This window comes from Aedes aegypti, chromosome 1 (genome assembly GCF_002204515.2).
Source record: "Aedes aegypti strain LVP_AGWG chromosome 1, AaegL5.0 Primary Assembly, whole genome shotgun sequence".
Lineage (NCBI taxonomy): Eukaryota > Metazoa > Arthropoda > Insecta > Diptera > Culicidae > Aedes > Aedes aegypti.
This window is the reverse complement of record NC_035107.1, coordinates 217,026,691-217,049,936: the sequence shown is the minus strand read 5'-3', so window position 1 is coordinate 217,049,936 and position 23,246 is coordinate 217,026,691. Positions and strand designations below refer to the sequence as shown.

Genomic DNA, 23,246 nt, shown 5'->3' with positions numbered 1-23,246 from the left:
GCATGAATACCCTAATTGTGATTTTCTAAAGTTAAATTTTTATCTAGCATGAGCCCTAGATACTTACCTTTACCTGAATTTATTGGAAACCCTCTCATCGTGACAACATGTATACTTCAAGGTTCCAAACAACGAGCTTTTGGTTTATGTGGGGATATTACAAGATATGTTTTGAAAGCATTAAGAGAAATCTTCCATTTTTGCAAGGATGAAAAAAATATTAATTATTGCCATTTTGAGTTACAATAATTAATATTTTCTTTCTGATCTATTAGAAGCATGATTTTTTCTACAAGTTTGTCCAGGTTGAAAATTGCTTTCAATTGAACATTTTGGAATCCAAGATAGCGGCCTAGAAAATAAGATGGCGATTTCCGGTTACCGAAAATCGTTGGAAATCTATGCATAATGGGTAAATCGGACCAATCCGTAGTAGCTGTCAAATCAACTTTGTTATCATAAATTAAGTCGCACAAGAGTACAGATTACTTCGTAATGAGAAGTATGCACTTCAACAGAAAAGTAGACGCCCATCTCGATGCGTGCGAAATTTTGTCAAGAAATGCTGAAGAAAATCATTTTTTTTTTGAACGCAGTACGCAGTTGAACTGAAATTTCCATTCAAATGGAACTCAGTAAAAAATTTCTTGGACATATCTTCAGCAGAAATTTTTACTTATCTTGAGCAGAACAGCATACCTAGTTTTTTTTTCTTTTTTTTCTATAAACCAAGATGGAGATCTAGAACTGATTGCGTCTTTGGCAAAGTTGTTCAAAGAATACATTAATACAAGTCCTAAGATTCAAAATTTCTTAAATTGGTGGCGTAGGTGAACATTAAACTCGTAAATTAATCAACTCATTACGCGTGGTAAAGATGAACAAATTATGGGTGAAATTCTGAAAAAAAATCCACGTGCCCGGCTGGGATTTGAACCCAGGACTCTTGTATGCTAGACGAGCGCTTTACCAACTAAGCTACCGAGCCACTTGGTGACCCAATAACTGAGTTGGTTACAAGTTTAGAATTCAAATCCCTACGGACCACGTGGACCCCTTTCATAACCCATATCGATCCATCCATGCGTATAAAATTTTCGGTGCTTACAAATTTTATAACTCGTTTATTCGAAGAGCTACTCGAAAGTTATATTCTAACGAAATGTTCACTGTTTCATTCTCTAAATAATCAGACAGGCGGTTTACTCATGAAGGATTTTCAAGACTATATCCGTTTTAATATTACAGTGGCTGCGTTGTTGTATTCTGTACTACACTGGAAGAAATACCTCGCTTATTGTACACAGCTTTAGCGTGCTGGAAATGTGCGCGACAGTTACAACACTAATATCTTTGATATCAATAACATTATACTATCATGCTATTGCTTCTCAGAGAAGGAGACCATTTGAACTAGAAGTAGCTGTAGTGGTTGATTGTTTGCTGTGAACAAACTGCCAATAATCCGAGCAGAACCATTTCAGTTTGCTATGAATGTAAGCTACATTGGCGACGCTTGAGCACATGTGGCTCCACAAATGCTTCGCTAAGAACGCAAAATACTCATGAGGATGTCAATAATATGAATGTTTAGAAGTAATCATACCAGAGCTGCGCGACACACTTGAGCTGGGAACAGCTTTCATCGTGACGAACGACATGCAAAAACGCCTGAAAGAAGATCGGATGGTCAATCAACAAGAGAATTAGCAGGTTGAGGATCAACGGTCGATCAACGAATGATGACAAAGACGCCGCTGGAACGCAAGTAGAATCGCAACCCATGTTTCCACGTCAAGATCATTATATGAGATTAGAACACCAAGACAAGGAATTGTCTTGACATTGGAATTGAGATGGACGATTGGGTAGATCAGTGCTCGCGGAGTGGCAAACATGAATGTCCAATGCTTCACGGATAAAAATCTGATTCCCACACCATGATTCACAAGTCATGAAATTCATAACGACAAATCATGGTTTCTGGAGTCATAATCATGATTCTTCATAAACGTAACATCCAGAGCGACAACACAAAGCGGTACATTTATCATTCATCACGATAGATTGGTACTACCAAAATACCAATGCACCAAAGCAATAAACTAAGTCGCCTCTTCACATCTCGATATCGAAGGGACCATCGAGATAGGGAGAGATCGAGACAAAGAACATTAATTTAATGAACACTAGATTGAAAAACACTCCGTTAAATAAAAAATAATAAACAAACAAGCTTCATTTCGAGTTTCCAAATTGTTTTGAATCGCTTAAATCTGGTCTAGTAACCTTCGATAATTTGATATTATATATTGGCTTTTCTCGGTGACAACAGACAAAAACAACATATTTTGTGCTACGCGTTTCGGCTTACTTCACTTCAGCCCTCATCAGACGCCTAAAATTACATTTATTAAACAGTTACAATTTACAAAGAACATTTAAATTTTCACATAAACACTTACAACATGCTGAACGCAACCTTACAGCTTGGTCTGTCACAACTATTCTACTGGTTTTCCCAAAACCCCAATTAACGAGCGCACCTTGCTCATCACCCAGTTTCATTTTCGTCAATGTTTCCTCTGTCAGTCGTCCATATCGACATAAAGAGAGAAAATTGGGAACAAAATATCAACAGCAACACATCGAGATATGGAGATATCGAGATATGGAGAGAAAAATCGTATGCAGAATTAAGGGACCGAAGCAATCATCGACATAGGGAAAGATATCGAGATGTAGAACATTGAGATGTGGAGAGTCGACTGTATTATCTTTTTACGAACAACATATATCGTATAAGTCGGTTAAAAACCTTCAGGAGTTTCGATTAGTACAATGTGGGTAGCAGGTTCTGACACAAAACTTTACTGTATATACATTTGTATTTCAAAACGATTTTTAATGTTATTAAGGTCTAACATCACCATGTATCACTATGGGGCCCAGATAGCCGTAGCGGTAAACGCGCAGTTATTCAGCATGACCATGCTGAGGGTTGTGGGTTCGAATCCCGCTGGTCGAGGATCTTTTCGTAAAGGAAATTTTCTCGATTGCCAGGACATAGAGTATCTTCGTACCTGCCACACGATATACACATGCAAAAATGGTCAATCGGCAAAGAAAGCTCTCAGTTAATAACTGTGTAAGTGCTTATAAGAACACTAATCTGAGAAGCAGGCTGTGTCCCAGTTGGGACGTAACGCCAGAAAGAAGAAGGTCACAATTGTAGTAACCGAAACCTAACTGGTCGGCCAAACTTGAGCCGAACCAACAAATAAACACACTATTCCTAACACCGTCCGTTCGCTACATAAGTTGTCACCAAACTGATCGAGTTGTTTTCAGAACTGGCTTCTTTCCCGCACAGTTCTCATTTCGCCCGTTTTGCTTTATCTGCTTTTCGTTCATTTTCGCTCGTTGTTTGACATCTCTTGTACACGCTTAGCATAATACAAGTAGAATCGAAAACAATTAACTTTGTTTTTTTTATATTTCAATCTAAACAACTCTATTTGCCACATTCGCCCTCTTCTTCACACTTATGATAATAAAGTAGTTAAACTTGATAAATTGGTTTCTTGCATCAAATTCAAATCCAATCCTTTTTTTAACCAACATTTGAGACTGATCAAATGAAAATTCATTTTTTAATTTCAATTTAAATATAATCAAAATTCAAACAAAATTCAATTCAAATTGAATTTAAATCCAAATTCATACAATTGGGTCCTAAAATGTTTAAAGCCAAGGGGTGTGACAAAATCTAAAATAAACATAGAAAAAGTTTTTTTGTACTTAAACTACCGGAAAACATTAAAAAATTGAGTAAACATGGGTTCTGATGATGATTTTTGATGATGATGATTTGGTTCTACCATCTATTGTAGCAAGGCATCTGCCTATAGCACTGGAATAATCTGAAAAGCGATTTGATCAAGATTGTATTGTTGTTTGTGATCAGTCAGTCTCCTGTATGAAGGGCCAAAAACGGTTGTGCGGACCCGCAAGCAGAGACACTTGCACGAAACCCGCGTCAGAGGAAGAGAATCTCCTTCCAGAAGAAAGTTTTCACGAACAACTGTACAATCAAGCCCTCGATTGACGGAATACTCCCAATAGATGGGGTCGAAGAGCCCGCCCTCAATCCACAAAATGTTAACAACAGGGAGGAGGCAGTCCCAAGCTCCCTGTCCAAATCGTTTCAATCGGGTGCCCTGATGGTCCCAACCCAACCCAAAATACATACAATAATAGAAGTATATGAAATATAAATATGAAATGAAACATAATCCAACATGAAAAGATCTCACCGGTTTTTTTTTCCTTGTGTGCTATACAGGAGCTCTCGTCAAAACTTTTGTCTGCTTGGGCAATCAATGATGTGCAAACCAGATAAGTAAATTCGTCAATTCGTAAACAAAGTCTCACTTGTTTTCGGCTCACTCTAGTTTTTCCTCTTCTTCATATATCACATTCGCAATGTGCACTTATACTCTTCCAATCAAAATTCATCAATTCATCGTTGATTCCACCCTAGCTGCTGATCATTACAAACGTTTTATATATTTTTTATCGTAGTTCCACCCTAACACAACACCGTTTTGGTTCTTTTCTTGTTCTTCATTTTCCATACACTTTCGCTACACGTTCTCAAGGTGGGCGCTCACTCTCAGCTCTCGCACCCTTTCGTTTTCTCGCATTATTCATTCATTATTCATTGACACCAACACACACGCACACACTATGCACGTTTCATTTCGTTACTTAAAACTTCTAGAACTTGTCTTTTTTCGTTCTATTCATTATCCATACGTGGTTCATTATTTAAAACTATCAAACATACGATTCCAAGAACACAATCCAAAACTGCACGCCATCCTCAGTATACATTCGTCAGTGTTGCACCGGCAGGAAAGTTTCACCAGTGCCTTCATCATCCATTTTCAGCTTACGTGCGCACACATCTACACCACATCCCGTATACAGCCCTTTTTTCGCATCATTTCTTCCACTTTTACATACACACACTCCAAGACGAAAAAAAATGCCTTGCGGTTTGCAAAAACGCGTCGGATGTTATACAATTGATGATCGAAAACAATCACTACAAGTATGAAAAATCTTCCTAATGCGTCTATTGCAAGTTTTTGGATCCAGAAATATATCACAGCACATTGCAGCGGAAAAACACGCCGTACTCGGGAGCACTTCACACACGCGTCCACTCGCAACCACATTTCAAACCGATCTTCATTGAGTAAACATGGGTTCTTGGCCTAAACTTAAGCGTTTGGCACTAAAATTGGGACAGGGCTTTAGGACCCTATTCTGAACCAGATGAAATCCAAATTTGATTTCACCTTAAACAAAATCCAATCAAAATGAAATACTTTCTAAATCACATTCAAATTCAATCTAAGTTGAACGAAAATCCAATCCAAATACAATCCAAATCCAATCTACTTTTTACACACGCTAAACTTCATCCGCTCAGAAATGAGTGCCGAGTACACAAAATCAGCCTCTCTTCATGCAGCACAGATTCTGTGCAAAGGGGGCTGTAGGGGAAGTGGTGGTAAAATGAACAGGGGTGGTAAAATGAACACCGTGCCTTTTACCGAGAAAAAACAAATTTCAATGAATTTTTATCATGCACGGACGATTTAGAGCATAAATCCGAGTGTTCGGATTGATACGGAGTTCAATCGTAGTGAAAATATTAATGAAAATTAAGATTTTAGAAAACCACGTTTGAAAATTGGAGCTGACGTAACTTTTGGCTCGGAGGTCTTGAGGTTTTTAAGTGATGGGAATATCGTTGTGATGTGATGTCAAATCTGAAACTTTTACATTTCTTTTTGAATGGGCTACAATCATTTATAGATATATTTTCGGGAATGTAGCGAAAATTGCTAAAAATATTAGTTTTGCTCACGTTTTTTGCATGATGTTCATTTTACCACCAACAGCTGTTCATTTTACCCACATAGTGCAGGTAAAATGAACATTTCAATTGGTTTTTGCTAGTGATAAAAATATGTGAAAATTTAGCTATTTTGGTCTGAATTCGTGTTGCTGCTTTAGCTAACATCCCTGTTTTTGATCGTGTGCGATAAAACTATACATATTCCTCGTTTTCTATCAGAAACAAGATGATACCCTTAAGGTGTTCATTTTACCAACCCTTCCCCTACACAGTTTTGTGCAAACGGTGGTAAACAAACCGAATGAGTGAAATGCGCACAGAGGAGGAACGCTTGGAATGCGGAATTCGCTTCCATGTTTGTTTTGCTTCTGAAAACATTAAAAAAACATTCCGATTTTTAAGTTTTTCAGAGATTTTTTCATTCGAATAGCCGAAGCGAAAGCAAATGGGGGAAAAACTTTCTCATTTTCGACCATCTTCCGGCTTTTCGCTGGAAAAAATCCCTGAAAACTCCCCATCTTACCAACACGCAGAAGAATTTCTGTATGTTAAGATTACAATCCTGTCAATTACTTTAACTTACGCACAAATAGTTGTTTCGAAATAAATTTAACTTACGCCAACACAAAATTAACGTCAAATCAAATACACACACTTCTTTGATTGAGCTATCCACTTGTATTTATAACAATTATAATTTAGATAATTATCACTATTCGGAAACATTCACCACCCTAGACTTCAAGTCATGCTCACGAATCTACTTACTTCTAACTTGCAAGGAATAGTGTAGGTGCTAAGATGACCACCTCTCACGCAGGAGACCACATATCAAGTTTGTCGACATGCCCTTTGTTTTCATTTTTGCAATGTTTTTTTTAGATCGATAAAGCAGCACCGAATCTTTTTAGATATGTTGATACAGCAGAACAAAATGCTGAGTAAACATTGCAAAATATTGTAAACTCAATAAAATTCTCTTTGAGTCAACTAAAATATAGTTAAATTTTGACGTTTGACGTTTGTAAATTCAATCAAAAATATAGTTTTCAACAACTATATGGTATAGTTATGTTTAACAATATACCGTCAATTCAACTATATTTTTAGTTATCTCCAAATTAATCTTAAAATATAGTTAAATTGACCGGAAAAATGATTACGAACACTATATTTTGTTCTCCGTGAACGGCCAACTGTTTGCTGCCGCGCGGGAGATGACTGACAGTTCCATTTCCATCGATCCGCGCACAGCCAATGGCCAACACATCGGTCACACATAGCATGAGTGCGACTTACACAGAATTTTCACTCAGCCAGAGAGTCCTGCATTGTTTGCCTCATTCTGTGTAATTTTAACACATGCGTTGCGTTGAGCAGGCTAAGCGTGTTTAATATTTAATAATCAACATTTAATATCTTCCCAACAATAAAAATACATTCGATGTTTATCTCCTGTAGAGATTCTAATTACATTTCCGACCATAGGGTGCGCTATATTTGATTAGTGTATTGATGTTTCGATTTAAAGATTTTTAATTATTAAATAGAAGACTGCAACAAATTGGAAGTGCTGTCTTTAAAAAAAACAAAACTCAAATGTTTTACCTATGAGAACTATAATTTGGTTTTTCCTCGAATTTAAGTTAAATGTGCTCATTATTTACAATTTACCATTTACCTGGATTTTGACAGTCCAAAAATCTCTTGTATTTTTTTTTTCTGGGGAATGGTTTTCTGCGGAATGGCGTTCTGGGGAATGTCATTCTGGGAACGTCATTCTGGGAAATGTCGTACAATCAGGTAATCATCGAAGTACAACAGTTCGCATTGCGTATAAAGTGTATATATGGACCAGTATTACTCTTCATCTACCAGGAGAATAATAATGCAACTTCTCATGAACGGGTTGAAGAAATTTTAGCCGTTACTATTTAAAGAAAATTGCTTCACATATTTTGGTGGCGATTAATAGTCAAAAGCAATTAATATGATTATATTCGTTTTTTCATAGAAACATTTTTCTTTTGCATAAAGTCTGGTTTGCTGCTGACAAGAAAAGTAATCGCCTATCTAGATGGGTGGAAAATTTCTTCCAAGAAATGGTCAAGAAAATCTCATTTCTCTGATCGCAGTACGCAGTTGAGAAGAAATATCATTTCAAATACAGCTATATGTAGGAAATTCCTTGTCCCATTCCGTCAAGGATTTTTTTTCACTTTCTTGAGCGAAACAGCATACTTAGCTTTTTTCAAGAACCTCCAATTAAACTCAATGAAATATAAGTAACACCCTCCCATCAATTTAACCCACCCCACTTTACATTCTTTTGTGTTCTTTCTTCTTTTTTTTTCTTTTTCCTTTGGTCTTTTTTCCATTCTAATAGCATAGGAGTACTCTCCAACTACCGTCGATGGGGGTGACAATGGGTCTAGGGGGTGAGATTGGGTCAAAACGGAAAAATATTACCTATGAAATATTTCAGCTATAAACGCTGATATTACTAAAATTAATAATTCATATGTTAGGGAACACATAATAACACGTAATTCATCACAATATACATTTTTAGAAATAGTAGTTTTTGTTTACTTTATCAATAAACTTGTACGTTGAAACAAGATAAAAATTACAACATTAAATTTCTCTTTTGCAAAGTATCACGCATGAACTTTAACTTTTATCGTTATATTAGTAGAAGATTGAAAGTCTTTTCATTACACTTCACACGTTTTTTCCGGAATCTATTTGATTTTTCCACGAAAATTTCATTTTTTTCGGTACGGTGACTATAACATCTAAAATGGGGGTGAGATTGGGTCAAGCAAGAACAATAGTAAACGAAATTGAAAGTCCACTTTTTTACATTTTACGGTGCCGGGTGTTCTCTTTTTTCATTCAGATGTGTTTATGCTTTCTAAATACAGCATCTCAGAAACATCAAAAAAGTCTACTTGAGTATTCCGTGTATTGAATAACAATGCAACGCATTTTGACATCTTTTCAAACCAGCAACTGTGTTTCGTGCGCAGCAACATCGTAAATTTTTATCAAATGGATTTTTTTTTTTTTTGAAATATAATTGTTTATCAGTGTTTTCATATTATAGAAACATCACACAGAAGTACAAATGAGTTAGATCGCTGAAATACTGGGTTTATGATGTCAATATCTGCCTGAAATGTATTGATCGTGGAATGTCGCACCGAAATTCAACTATTTGCGAAGGTTTCAAATAATTACTATTTCAGTACATCTTTGGGGAAACTGAAGTGGCTCGAGACTTTGAAGACAATTTGAGGGAAAAAACAAGAAAATTGATGTAAACTTGACGATAAATGTTGGGTTTGCATATTTTTTTCTCATAGCTCTTCAATTGTTTTGTATAATCGTTCTATTAAGTGGGCTTAGCATACCTGTGAAACATCTTAGATATCTTTTCGCCTTGTTTGCATCTTATTTTATCAATATTTTTCAGCTGTGAATGGTTTTGCAATCACATTCTCAAAAACAAGTTATTTCAATTACAGTGACCCAATATCACCCCCTCTATGGGGTGAGATTGGGTCATTTTTCATTCACTTGTGGTGCCGTTGTGAATAAATATTTTTGTTTTGATTTTTTGAACAGTTGTTAATGCATTATCAAAGAACATACACATCAAATTTGAAGTTAATTGGATTAAAATTGCGATAGTTCTTCAATAAATAAATCGTACATATCTCTTTTTGACCCATTCTCACCCCCAACGACGGTATTCATATGGTTATTCAGGATCATGGTAGTCAGTTAGTGTAACCTACCTAATGGCCAACAATCTTATGCGTAGAAGATATTTCGTCAAATTTCACCCTAAGGAGTTAAATATCGCAACTCTGAGCTGTTTTTTGCCCTTAAGAGCCTAAAAATCACCAAAACAAGCTTAAACGTATACATAAAATTATGAAAGTACACTAAAAAGGGTAAAACCGCTTACGTCCTATGCACCACCTCTAAACTTTTACTAAAAATTCTCATTTTTTCACAGGATGTTATTTTGGGACCGATAATGATTTCCCACGTTGTAAATTTTGACTACGAAAAATTTTGGAAAATAAGCCACACCCTAGATTGATGAAGTTTATTGAAAATTAAGCCATTCAGCTGGTTTGCCTCAAAGCATTTACTAGAGAAATTTATAAAGATATGACTAGCTACATTCTTTGATGAATATTTCGAAGAGTTTTGAAAAACTACGGAAATTTTCAACAATTCAATAAGAATTTTATGGCGGTTTATAACAAGACAGCGCCTTCCATAACTGTTTCAATGTTAGCTCTCGTTGACCAGGATATTGATTTATATGGACAAAACGAATCTTCAATTCTATAAAGAAGCTGCCCATTAATTACTAAAGATCATTTTTACTCCCTCTCATATCTTCGTGTGATTTTTGTATGAAATATGAAAATAATTTTTCATCAATTTTTCGCATAACAATCTGAAAGTTCCCTCCCTCAATGACCCCTCAATTAATGAAGTGATGGGGAGCTCTACAGTTTCTTTCAACTTCAAGAGCAGAATTTCAAAATCTGATTATTCCAAACGATCATTATGGGAATCGGACGGTTCCAAACCAATCCATATCTCATTCCCTTGCAAAAATACAAGTAATTCAAACCGACAAAGTGTCGATTGTAATTGATTTTCCATTTGCGGTTGCCCACTCTCTATCTCTCTCTCTCGTCCCAACAGGTTTGAATCGTTGACCAACGGCCAACCACTGGTGGACACACAGGGCAACACGGTTCAGAACTTCCGGGCCACCGATACGGACGGAGGAAGCTTCGGGGTGGTCAGCTTCAGCTTGCAAAGCCAAGACGGTACGAAGGGCGCCCTCGTGAGACATGAGCCAAATTGATTTATTTCCTGAATTTGCAGTTTCGTTCCGACGGAATCTGCTATATGGACATGATTTCTTACCTTTCGCAATTCGTTTTCTTTCTGTTTCCGCTAGATTCACAGGAACCCCAGGATCATGTGTACTTCCAGCTGACGACAATCGACAAGCATACGGTGAGGTTGGAGTTGGCCAACGCTGTCGCAATCCAAGCCCGCTCCTATCGGGTGAGTAGTTGCAGTTATGGATATGTATCGGACTATTTCAATTGCGGGTGATGCTCTTTCTGGGGGTGGGTTTAGAGTGGATTATAGTTGGGTCAAGGTAGCATACGGAATTCAAGAGATGGAGAACAGAGTCCCTTCCGAAAGACAGACAAGCTTTAATAGATGTCACGTTTACATGACTTTTATCAGCTATGAATGAGAGTATATGTGACTCGAATGTGCAAGGTTCAAATATTCTTAACTATTGATCTGAAGTAAAATTCACGAGTACTTGAAACAGTTCAGTAAGCAATATTCACAATATGCACTTGGAAAATTGAATTATAACTTTATATGAACCATAATAGTAGGATGGTACCTAATGGGTTCGCATTATAAGTCTTACATTCTGCTCTTTTAATGGTTATCATCCTTCAACAACAACCGATCTATACAAGCTTCTGGAAAAAAGCTTCTTCAGAAAAGTTTCTAGAAAAAAGCTTCTTCTGAAAAGTATCTGGAAAGAAGCTTCCAAGCTTCTGGAAAGAAGCTTCCAAGCTTCTGGGAAGAAGCTTCCAAGCTTCTGGGAAGAAGCTTCCAAGCTTCTGGGAAGAAGCTTCCAAGCTTCTGACAAGAAGCTTCCAAGCTTCTGACAAGAAGCTTCCAAGCTTCTGACAAGAAGCTTCCAAGCTTCTGACAAGAAGCTTCCAAGCTTCTGAAACCAAGGAAAGCTTCCAAGCTTCTGACAAGAAGCTTCCAAGCTTCTGACAAGAAGCTTCCAAGCTTCTGACAAGAAGCTTCCAAGCTTCTGACAAGAAGCTTCCAAGCTTCTGACAAGAAGCTTCCAAGCTTCTGACAAGAAGCTTCCAAGCTTCTGACAAGAAGCTTCCAAGCTTCTGACAAGAAGCTTCCAAGCTTCTGACAAGAAGCTTCCAAGCTTCTGACAAGAAGCTTCCAAGCTTCTGACAAGAAGCTTCCAAGCTTCTGACAAGAAGCTTCCAAGCTTCTGACAAGAAGCTTCCAAGCTTCTGACAAGAAGCTTCCAAGCTTCTGACAAGAAGCTTCCAAGCTTCTGACAAGAAGCTTCCAAGCTTCTGACAAGAAGCTTCCAAGCTTCTGACAAGAAGCTTCCAAGCTTCTGACAAGAAGCTTCCAAGCTTCTGACAAGAAGCTTCCAAGCTACTGACAAGAAGCTTCCAAGCTTCTGACAAGAAGCTTCCAAGCTTCTGACAAGAAGCTTCCAAGCTTCTGACAAGAAGCTTCCAAGCTTCTGACAAGAAGCTTCCAAGCTTCTGACAAGAAGCTTCCAAGCTTCTGACAACCAAGTTAAAGCTTCCAAGCTTCTGACAAGAAGCTTCCAAGCTTCTGACAAGAAGCTTCCAAGCTTCTGACAAGAAGCTTCCAAGCTTCTGACAAGAAGCTTCCAAGCTTCTGACAAGAAGAGAAGCTTCCAAGCTTCTGACAAGAAGCTTCCAAGCTTCTGACAAGAAGCTTCCAAGCTTCTGACAAGAAGCTTCCAAGCTTCTGACAAGAAGCTTCCAAGCTTCTGACAAGAAGCTTCCAAGCTTCTGACAAGAAGCTTCCAAGCTTCTGACAAGAAGCTTCCAAGCTTCTGACAAGAAGCTTCCAAGCTTCTGACAAGAAGCTTCCAAGCTTCTGACAAGAAGCTTCCAAGCTACTGACAAGAAGCTTCCAAGCTACTGACAAGAAGCTTCCAAGCTACTGACAAGAAGCTTCCAAGCTTCTGACAAGAAGCTTCCAAGCTTCTGACAAGAAGCTTCCAAGCTTCTGACAAGAAGCTTCCAAGCTTCTGACAAGAAGCTTCCAAGCTTCTGACAAGAAGCTTCCAAGCTTCTGACAAGAAGCTTCCAAGCTTCTGACAAGAAGCTTCCAAGCTTCTGACAAGAAGCTTCCAAGCTTCCGACAAGAAGCTTCCCAAGCTTCCGACAAGAAGCTTCCAAGCTTCTGACAAGAAGCTTCCAAGCTTCTGACAAGAAGCTTCCAAGCTTCTGACAAGAAGCTTCCAAGCTTCTGACAAGAAGCTTCCAAGCTTCTGACAAGAAGCTTCCAAGCTTCTGACAGAAGCTCCAAGCTTCTGACAAGAAGCTTCCAAGCTTTCTGACAAGAAGCTTCCAGCTTCTGACAAGAAGCTTCCAAGCTTCTGACAAGAAGCTTCAAGCTTCTGACAAGAAGCTTCCAAGCTTCTGACAAGAAGCTTCCAAGCTCTCCGACAAGAAAGCTTCCAAGCTTCTGACAAGAAGCTTCCAAGCTTCTGACAAGAAGCTTCCAAGCTTCTGACAAGAAGCTTCCAAGCTTCTGACAAGAAGCTTCCAAGCTTCTGACAAGAAGCTTCCAAGCTTTCTGACAAGAAGCTTCCAAGCTTCTGACAAGAAGCTTCCAAGCTTCTGACAAGAAGCTTCCAAGCTTCTGACAAGAAGCTTCCAAGCTTCTGACAAGAAGCTTCCAAGCTTCTGACAAGGAAGCTTCCAAGCTTCTGACAAGAAGCTTCCAAGCTTCTGACAAGAAGCTTCCAAGCTTCTGACAAGAAGCTTCCAAGCTTCTGACAAGAAGCTTCCAAGCTTCTGACAAGAAGCTTCCAAGCTTCTGACAAGAAGCTTCCAAGCTTCTGACAAGAAGCTTCCAAGCTTCTGACAAGAAGCTTCCAAGCTTCTGACAAGAAGCTTCCAAGCTTCTGACAAGAAGCTTCCAAGCTTCTGACAAGAAGCTTCCAAGCTTCTGACAAGAAGCTTCCAAGCTTCTGACAAGAAGCTTCCAAGCTTCTGACAAGAAGCTTCCAAGCTTCTGACAAGAAGCTTCCAAGCTTCTGACAAGAAGCTTCCAAGCTTCTGACAAGAAGCTTCCAAGCTTCTGACAAGAAGCTTCCAAGCTTCTGACAAGAAGCTTCCAAGCTTCTGACAAGAAGCTTCCAAGCTTCTGACAAGAAGCTTCCAAGCTTCTGACAAGAAGCTTCCAAGCTTCTGACAAGAAGCTTCCAAGCTTCTGAACAAGAAGCTTCCAAGCTCTGACAGAAGCTTCCAAGCTTCTGACAAGAAGCTTCCAAGCTTCTGACAAGAAGCTTCCAAGCTTCTGACAAGAACTCCAGCTTCTGACAAGAAGCTTCCAAGCTTCTGACAAGAAGCTTCCAAAGCTTCTGACAAGAAGCTCCAAGCTTCTGACAAGAAGCTTCCAAGCTTCTGACAAAGAAGCTTCCAAGCTTCTGACAAGAAGCTTCCAAGCTTCTGACAAGAAGCTTCCAAGCTTCTGACAAGAAGCTTCCAAGCTTCGACAAGAAGCTTCCAAGCTTTCTGACAAGAAGCTTCCAAGCTTCTGACAAGAAGCTTCCAAGCTTCTGACAAGAAGCTTCCAAGCTTCTGACAAGAAGCTTCCAAGCTTCTGACAAGAAGCTTCCAAAGCTTCTGACAAGAAGCTTCCAAGCTTCCTGACAAGAAGCTTCCAAGCTTCTGACAAGAAGCTTCCAAGCTTCTGACAAGAAGCTTCCAAGCTTCTGACAAGAAGCTTCCAAGCTTCTGACAAGAAGCTTCCAAGCTTCTGACAAGAAGCTTCCAAGCTTCTGACAAGAAGCTTCCAAGCTTCGACAAGAAGCTTCCAAGCTTCTGACAAGAAGCTTCCAAGCTTCTGACAAGAAGCTTCCAAGCTTCTGACAAGAAGCTTCCAAGCTTCTGACAAGAAGCTTCCAAGATTCTGACAAGAAGCTTCCAAGCTTCTGACAAGAAGCTTCCAAGCTTCTGACAAGAAGCTTCCAAGCTTCTGACAAGAAGCTTCCAAGCTTCTGACAAGAAGCTTTCCAAGCTTCTGACAAGAAGCTTCCAAGCTTCTGACAAGAAGCTTCCAAGCTTCTGACAAGAAGCTTCCAAGCTTCTGACAAGAAGCTTCCAAGCTTCTGACAAGAAGCTTCCAAGCTTCTGACAAGAAGCTTCCAAGCTTCTGACAAGAAGCTTCCAAGCTTCTGACAAGAAGCTTCCAAGCTTCTGACAAGAAGCTTCCAAGCTTCTGACAAGAAGCTTCCAAGCTTCTGACAAGAAGCTTCCAAGCTTCTTGACAAGAAGCTTCCAAGCTTCTGACAGAAGCTTCCAAGCTTCTGACAAGAAGCTTCCAAGCTTCTGACAAGAAGCTTCCAAGCTTCTGACAAGAAGCTTCCAAGCTTCTGACAAGAAGCTTCCAAGCTTCTGACAAGAAGCTTCCAAGCTTCTGACAAGAAGCTTCCAAGCTTCTGACAAGAAGCTTCCAAGCTTCTGACAAGAAGCTTCCAAGCTTCTGACAAGAAGCTTCCAAGCTTCTGACAAGAAGCTTCCAAGCTTCTGACAAGAAGCTTCCAAGCTTCTGACAAGAAGCTTCCAAGCTTCTGACAAGAAGCTTCCAAGCTTCTGACAAGAAGCTTCCAAGCTTCTGACAAGAAGCTTCCAAGCTTCTGACAAGAAGCTTCCAAGCTTCTGACAAGAAGCTTCCAAGCTTCTGACAAGAAGCTTCCAAGCTTCTGACAAGAAGCTTCCAAGCTTCCAAGCTTCTGACAAGAAGCTTCCAAGCTTCTGACAAGAAGCTTCCAAGCTTCTGACAAGAAGCTTCCAAGCTTCTGACAAGAAGCTTCCAAGCTTCTGACAAGAAGCTTCCAAGCTTCTGACAAGAAGCTTCCAAGCTTCTGACAAGAAGCTTCCAAGCTTCTGACAAGAAGCTTCCAAGCTTCTGACAAGAAGCTTCCAAGCTTCTGACAAGAAGCTTCCAAGCTTCTGACAAGAAGCTTCCAAGCTTCTGACAAGAAGCTTCCAAGCTTCTGACAAGAAGCTTCCAAGCTTCTGACAAGAAGCTTCCAAGCTTCTGACAAGAAGCTTCCAAGCTTCTGACAAGAAGCTTCCAAGCTACTGACAAGAAGCTTCCAAGCTACTGACAAGAAGCTTCCAAGCTACTGACAAGAAGCTTCCAAGCTTCTGACAAGAAGCTTCCAAGCTTCTGACAAGAAGCTTCCAAGCTTCTGACAAGAAGCTTCCAAGCTTCTGACAAGAAGCTTCCAAGCTTCTGACAAGAAGCTTCCAAGCTTCTGACAAGAAGCTTCCAAGCTTCTGACAAGAAGCTTCCAAGCTTCCGACAAGAAGCTTCCAAGCTTCCGACAAGAAGCTTCCAAGCTTCCGACAAGAAGCTTCCAAGCTTCTGACAAGAAGCTTCCAAGCTTCTGACAAGAAGCTTCCAAGCTTCTGACAAGAAGCTTCCAAGATTCTGACAAGAAGCTTCCAAGCTTCTGACAAGAAGCTTCCAAGCTACTGACAAGAAGCTTCCAAGCTTCTGACAAGAAGCTTCCAAGCTTCTGACAAGAAGCTTCCAAGCTTCTGACAAGAAGCTTCCAAGCTTCCGACAAGAAGCTTCCAAGCTTCTGACAAGAAGCTTCCAAGCTTCTGACAAGAAGCTTCCAAGCTTCTGACAAGAAGCTTCCAAGATTCTGACAAGAAGCTTCCAAGCTTCTGACAAGAAGCTTCCAAGCTACTGACAAGAAGCTTCCAAGCTTCTGACAAGAAGCTTCCAAGCTTCTGACAAGAAGCTTCCAAGCTTCTGACAAGAAGCTTCCAAGCTTCTGACAAGAAGCTTCCAAGCTTCTGACAAGAAGCTTCCAAGCTTCTGACAAGAAGCTTCCAAGCTTCTGACAAGAAGCTTCCAAGCTTCTGACAAGAAGCTTCCAAGCTTCTGACAAGAAGCTTCCAAGCTTCTGACAAGAAGCTTCCAAGCTTCTGACAAGAAGCTTCCAAGCTTCTGACAAGAAGCTTCCAAGCTTCTGACAAGAAGCTTCCAAGCTTCTGACAAGAAGCTTCCAAGCTTCTGACAAGAAGCTTCCAAGCTTCCGACAAGAAGCTTCCAAGCTTCTGACAAGAAGCTTCCAAGCTTCTGACAAGAAGCTTCCAAGATTCTGACAAGAAGCTTCCAAGCTTCTGACAAGAAGCTTCCAAGCTACTGACAAGAAGCTTCCAAGCTACTGGGGAGAAGCTTCCAAGCTTCTGGGGAGAAGCTTCCAAGCTTCTGGGGAGAAGCTTCCAAGCTTCTGGGGAAAAGCTTCCAAGCTTCTGGAGAGAAGCCTCCAAGCTTCTGGAGAGAAGCTTCCAAGCTTCTGGAGAGAAGCTTCCAAGCTTCTGGGGAGAAGCTTCCAAGCTTCTGGGGAGAAGCTTCCAAGCTTCTGGGGAGAAGCTTCCAAGCTTCTGGAGAGAAGCCTCCAAGCTTCTGGAGAGAAGCTTCCAAGCTTCTGGAAAGAAGCTTCCAAGCTTCTGGAAAGAAGCTTCCAAGCTTCTGGGAAGAAGCTTCCAAGCTTCTGGGAAGAAGCTTCCAAGCTTCTGGGAAGAAGCTTCCAAGCTTCTGGGAAGAAGCTTCCAAGCTTCTGACAAGAAGCTTCCAAGCTTCTGACAAGAAGCTTCCAAGCTTCTGACAAGAAGCTTCCAAGCTTCTGACAAGAAGCTTCCAAGCTTCTGACAAGAAGCTTCCAAGCTTCTGACAAGAAGCTTCCAAGCTTCTGACAAGAAGCTTCCAAGCTTCTGACAAGAAGCTTCCAAGCTTCTGACAAGAAGCTTCCAAGCTTCTGACAAGAAGCTTCCAAACTTCTGACAAGAAGCTTCCAAGCTTCTGACAAGAAGCTTCCAAGCTTCTGACAAGAAGCTTCCAGGCTTCTGACAAGAAGCTTCCAAGCTACTGACAAGAAGCTTCCAAGCTACTGACAAGAAGCTTCCAAGCTACTGACAAGAAGCTTCCAAGCTTCTGACAAGAAGCTTCCAAGCTTCTGACAAGAAGCTTCCAAGCTTCTGTCAAGAAGCTTCCAAGCTTCTGACAAGAAGCTTCCAAGCTTCTGACAAGAAGCTTCCAAGCTTCTGACAAGAAGCTTCCAAGCTTCTGACAAGAAGCTTCCAAGCTTCCGACAAGAAGCTTCCAAGCTTCTGGCAAGAAGCTTCCAAGCTTCTGACAAGAAGCTTCCAAGCTTCTGACAAGAAGCTTCCAAGCTTCTGACAAGAAGCTTCCAAGATTCTGACAAGAAGCTTCCAAGCTTCTGACAAGAAGCTTCCAAGCTACTGACAAGAAGCTTCCAAGCTACTGACAAGAAGCTTCCAAGCTTCTGACAAGAAGCTTCCAAGCTTCTGACAAGATGCTTTCAAGCTTCTGACAAAAAGCTTCGAAGCTTCTGACAAAAAGCTTCGAAGCTTCTGACAAGAAGCTTCCAAGCTTCTGGAGAGAAGCTTCCAAGCTTCTGGAGAGAAGCTTCCAAGCTTCTGGAGAGAAGCTTCCAAGCTTCTGGGGAGAAGCTTCCAAGCTTCTGGGGAGAAGCTTCCAAGCTTCTGGGGAGAAGCTTCCAAGCTTCTGGGGAGAAGCTTCCAAGCTTCTGGAGAGAAGCTTCCAAGCTTCTGGGGAGAAGCTTTCAAGCTTCTGGGGAGAAGCTTTCAAGCTTCTGGGGAGAAGCTTCCAAGCTTCTGGGGAGAAGCTTCCAAGCTTCTGGGGAGAAGCTTCCAAGCTTCTGGGGAGAAGCTTCCAAGCTTCTGGGGAGAAGCTTCCAAGCTTCTGGGGAGAAGCTTCCAAGCTTCTGGGGAAAAGCTTCCAAGCTTCTGGAGAGAAGCTTCCAAGCTTCTGGAGAGAAGCTTCCAAGCTTCTGGGGAGAAGCTTCCAAGCTTCTGGGGAGAAGCTTCCAAGCTTCTGGGGAGAAGCTTCCAAGCTTCTGGGGAGAAGCTTCCAAGCTTCTGGGGAGAAGCTTCCAAGCTTCTGGGGAGAAGCTTCCAAGCTTCTGGGGAGAAGATTCCAAGCTTCTGGGGAGAAGCTTCCAAGCTTCTGGGGAGAAGCTTCCAAGCTTCTGGGGAGAAGCTTCCAAGCTTCTGGGGAGAAGCTTCCAAGCTTCTGGGGAGAAGCTTCCAAGCTTCTGGGGAGAAGCTTCCAAGCTTCTGGGGAGAAGCTTCCAAGCTTCTGGGGAGAAGCTTCCAAGCTTCTGGGGAGAAGCTTCCAAGCTTCTGGGGAGAAGCTTCCAAGCTTCTGGAGAGAAGCTTCCAAGCTTCTGGAGAGAAGCTTCCAAGCTTCTGGAGAGAAGCTTCCAAGCTTCTGGAGAGAAGCTTCCAAGCTTCTGGAGAGAAGCTTCCAAGCTTCTGGAGAGAAGCTTCCAAGCTTCTGGAGAGAAGCTTCCAAGCTTCTGGAGAGAAGCTTCCAAGCTTCTGGAGAGAAGCTTCCAAGCTTCTGGAGAGAAGCTTCCAAGCTTCTGGAGAGAAGCTTCCAAGCTTCTGGAGAGAAGCTTCCAAGCTTCTGGAGAGAAGCTTCCAAGCTTCTGGAGAGAAGCTTCCAAGCTTCTGGAGAGAAGCTTCCAAGCTTCTGGAGAGAAGCTTCCAAGCTTCTGGAGAGAAGCTTCCAAGCTTCTGGAGAGAAGCTTCCAAGCTTCTGGAGAGAAGCTTCCAAGCTTCTGGAGAGAAGCTTCCAAGCTTCTGGAGAGAAGCTTCCAAGCTTCTGGAGAGAAGCTTCCAAGCTTCTGGAGAGAAGCTTCCAAGCTTCTGGAGAGAAGCTTCCAAGCTTCTGGAGAGAAGCTTCCAAGCTTCTGGAGAGAAGCTTCCAAGCTTCTGGAGGGAAGCTTCCAAGCTTCTGGAGGGAAGCTTCCAAGCTTCTGGAGGGAAGCTTCCAAGCTTCTGGAGAGAAGCTTCCAAGCTTCTGGAAAGAAGCTTCCAAGCTTCTGGAAAGAAGCTTCCAAGCTTCTGGAAAGAAGCTTCCAAGCTTCTGGAAAGAAGCTTCCAAGCTTCTGGAAAGAAGCTTCCAAGCTTCTGGAAAGAAGCTTCCAAGCTTCTGGAAAGAAGCTTCCAAGCTTCTGGAAAGAAGCTTCCAAGCTTCTGGAAAGAAGCTTCCAAGCTTCTGGAAAGAAGCTTCCAAGCTTCTGGAAAGAAGTTTCCAAGCTTCTGGAAGAAACTTCCAAGCTTCTGGAAAGAAGCTTCCAAGCTTCTGGAAAGAAGCTTCCAAGCTTCTGGAAAGAAGCTTTCAAGCTTCTGGAAAGAAGCTTTCAAGCTTCTGGAAAGAAGCTTTCAAGCTTCTGGAAAGAAGCTTCCCAAGTAACACCGAAAACATCTTTTCAGATAGCAGATAGCAGCTCTTGTCATATAAGAGTTATAATGGTGAATATCATAACATCTTATGTTATATAAATGTTATAAAATAGCTTTCGGCAAACAAGTCATCCCAAAACATTAAAATGCAAAAATGACAACCTGACTTGGTTGATTGGATGCTCTACAAACGTACATAATAAAATGTATGTTGTAATAATGCATTTTAAACTATTTTTTTACAAGATTCAAACATCAATATACCCATCATTGTCGATACATGTTGTGTGTCATGCTAACATCGATTATTGAAGTTGGGACAAAAATGCCATAATCAAACCCTGTGGAGAAAAATTTAACGTAAGGAAATCGTTAGCGGGTGGTTTTGTAAGTTCGGTTGCTTTTCATTATCACAAAAAAAACAATCGGTTTGATACTATAAACTTCTGAAAGAGTGGTTTCAGAGTGTACTGCGAATTGACAAAATAAATATTTTTTTTAGGTGAACAAAACTTCTGCCAACTGCGTTTGCTTCTTCAACTAGAATTCGGTGTTTTACACATGCACATAACGAATTTTGATATATTCACATTAGAAAATAAACGCACGGTTTTAACACCGTGATTGGCACATCACGTAGTCCAGAGTGTTTTGTGTATATCGGCACCATAATTTCAAATTTGTTTTGGTAGCAGAAAACACATGATCCAAATGATGTATATTTCACTAGTGTTAAAATAAAGCAGGTTTCTTCTGTGCGGGCCAAAATTATTGTAGTCGAATAGGCTCTCAAATTGATGAATATCGTCGAAAATGACTAATAGTTACAGACCTCAACATTACTGCAATTTTCACATTGTTGACATTTGTAGAGTAATGTTTGACGTTTGACAGATTAAAATCTATCCACTAAGCAAGAAGCTATATTTAAGTTATTTCTGTGTTATAAACATTATTGAGAAAACAATCAAATGATTTTTCAGATAATATGTTTAAAATATGTTCTTATGATGTATTATGAACGTTATTATAAGTCAATCTAAATCCTCTAGTTAAGATGCTCTGGAGACGTTATTACAACGTAATTTCAACTCATATCTGAATCAACATACACGAACATTTCACATTTTGCTAAAAAAAATAATAAGGCTTACAGTACCGGTTGAAAGCTTGAATCACCTTACTTCGAATCTATTTAATTTCCATATCGATTATATTAAATTAAATAAATTGATTAGAAATCATAATCAATTTGATAAGTTGCGTCATTGACAGCGATATAAAACAATTGAGTATGAAAAATTTAATAAAATAATCGAACCGTTCCAATATTTTTGGACGGCGCTGTAAGCCATATTAAAAATCTGCCATCTTATTTTTTCGTGAGAATTGAAGAAAATTATACAAAACTGCTCAATTTTGGGTGGCTTCGTTATACAATTAGAAATAATTATAATGGCCCATGAATTATTGAAAAGTGAAATTGACAGTTTCACCATTAATTTTGATCCGCATAATAAACTTCTCAAATATCGTTGAACACCATCCTTTTTAATTTTATTCATCTCCGTGATGAAAAACAATCTTAGATTTTTTAGTATGGAAATATTTGTCAGGTTATGGTAGCCATGTATTTTTGGAGGCCATTTTGTGTTTTTTTTTTCTGTAAGTTCCTTCGTTTTGCAGATTGGACATTTCAAGCAGATAGTATGTAATATGATTGTGTTTTGCAAGTTATATAGCTTTCAAATAACGTCACAATAACCAGAACATTGGTCTGTAGTATAATCTAGTCATCTTGTGCCATATATATGTAGTTTGTTCTTTAAAATAGTTCAATTACAGCACATGAAGTATGTCGTTATATACACTTGAATTGTGAGTCTTTAATGCTGAAAAATAACCTAATTATAACAACAGTTCATTATAGCTTTTATTCTCATCTTTATTATGTTGAGAGTATGTTTATAAATCGTCAATGGTATGTGATTATGAGTGGTTGTCAGACCTATGAGATGTTATAAAAGCCGCCATTTTTTGCGCTGTTTTAGCTATACAAGTGTAAGGTATAAAGTAAATATCACTAGAAAAATACAACAGAATGTGTTAAAAACTGGAATTTTTAACTCTTGTATAACTAGCTGTGTTACTTGGGTTCCAAGCTTCTGGAAAGAAGCTTCCAAGCTTCTGGAAAGAAGCTTCCAAGCTTCTGGAAAGAAGCTTCCAAACTACTGGAAAGAAGCTTCCAAGCTTCTGGATTACATTTAAAGTTGATGAATATCCTTGGAACCAGCCTTTTAATAACTGATATTGCAAATATAGAATGGAAAACTTTATTATAACTCCTGCCAACCATTTCAACCCCAATCCATTGTTCTTCCCGCAGGTAACCGTACACGCCATTGATGGCGGTGGAAAGTCAGCCGAACCGGTTAATATAGTAATTGCTTTCATCAACATGACCGGTGAACCCGAATTCCAACCGGAGGATTCGCCCTGGGACACAGATTTCACCGGTAAGTTGAAAAACAACCTCAATCTTTTTCCAACAACCATTGAAAGATCATAAATCTCAAACCGTTGCCGCTCGAAACTTCTTGCAAGGGTCACCGTAAATTACCATCCTTCAAAAGTTGAACAAACCCCTCAGACAAACCGATAATTTGTAAACCAGTGTGGTCACCCGAGTAAAAAAGTTATTAATCAAAATGAGGTTGAACATTTGAACACTCCATAAGTGCGTTTGAATCTTCAGAAAGGAAACTAGCAATTCTTAATGACAACCAGAATGTACGTATAACAAAATCATCAAATTCAACTATCAAACATCACAATTGGGCCCACCTTTTACCCGGGCAGCAATGGAAGTGTACACGATTCGAGGGTCTCCGGTAATAAATAAGTTTAATGAGTAAAGTTTCCCATCCTGTGATGCGAGAGAGTGACTATGCAAAACGAGTTACTATTCGCGCGTACACCTCGGCTGTAATTAATTGAAAACTTTTTTATGCGTGCAGATTCTTCCTATTTCAAGCCTTTTCCTTCGGGTTGAACATTGAGCTCTAGCGAAGTGTTGGCTGTGTTAGCTGATTCGTGGGCTGTCGTGTTTTCATGGGAAAATAATTGCCGCAAATTGCACCGCCAAAGGCTGGCGGGTTAGGCTTGAAACTTGCGCTTCGCAA

At 40.0% G+C, this 23,246-nt stretch overlaps 1 protein-coding gene across 5 annotated transcripts in view; it reads left to right on the top strand.

Annotated features, from left to right (window-relative positions):
- LOC5569240 (cadherin-23) overlaps positions 1-23,246 on the top strand; it is a 160,271-nt gene that overhangs the window by 72,802 nt on the left and 64,223 nt on the right. For all 5 annotated transcript variants that reach the window (XM_021857581.1, XM_021857582.1, XM_021857580.1 and 2 more), the window contains exons 13-15: positions 10,667-10,794; positions 10,929-11,038; positions 22,451-22,580. In XM_021857581.1, coding sequence (XP_021713273.1) covers positions 10,667-10,794; positions 10,929-11,038; positions 22,451-22,580 — 368 coding nt within the window. The remainder of the gene's footprint in view (positions 1-10,666; positions 10,795-10,928; positions 11,039-22,450; positions 22,581-23,246) is intronic.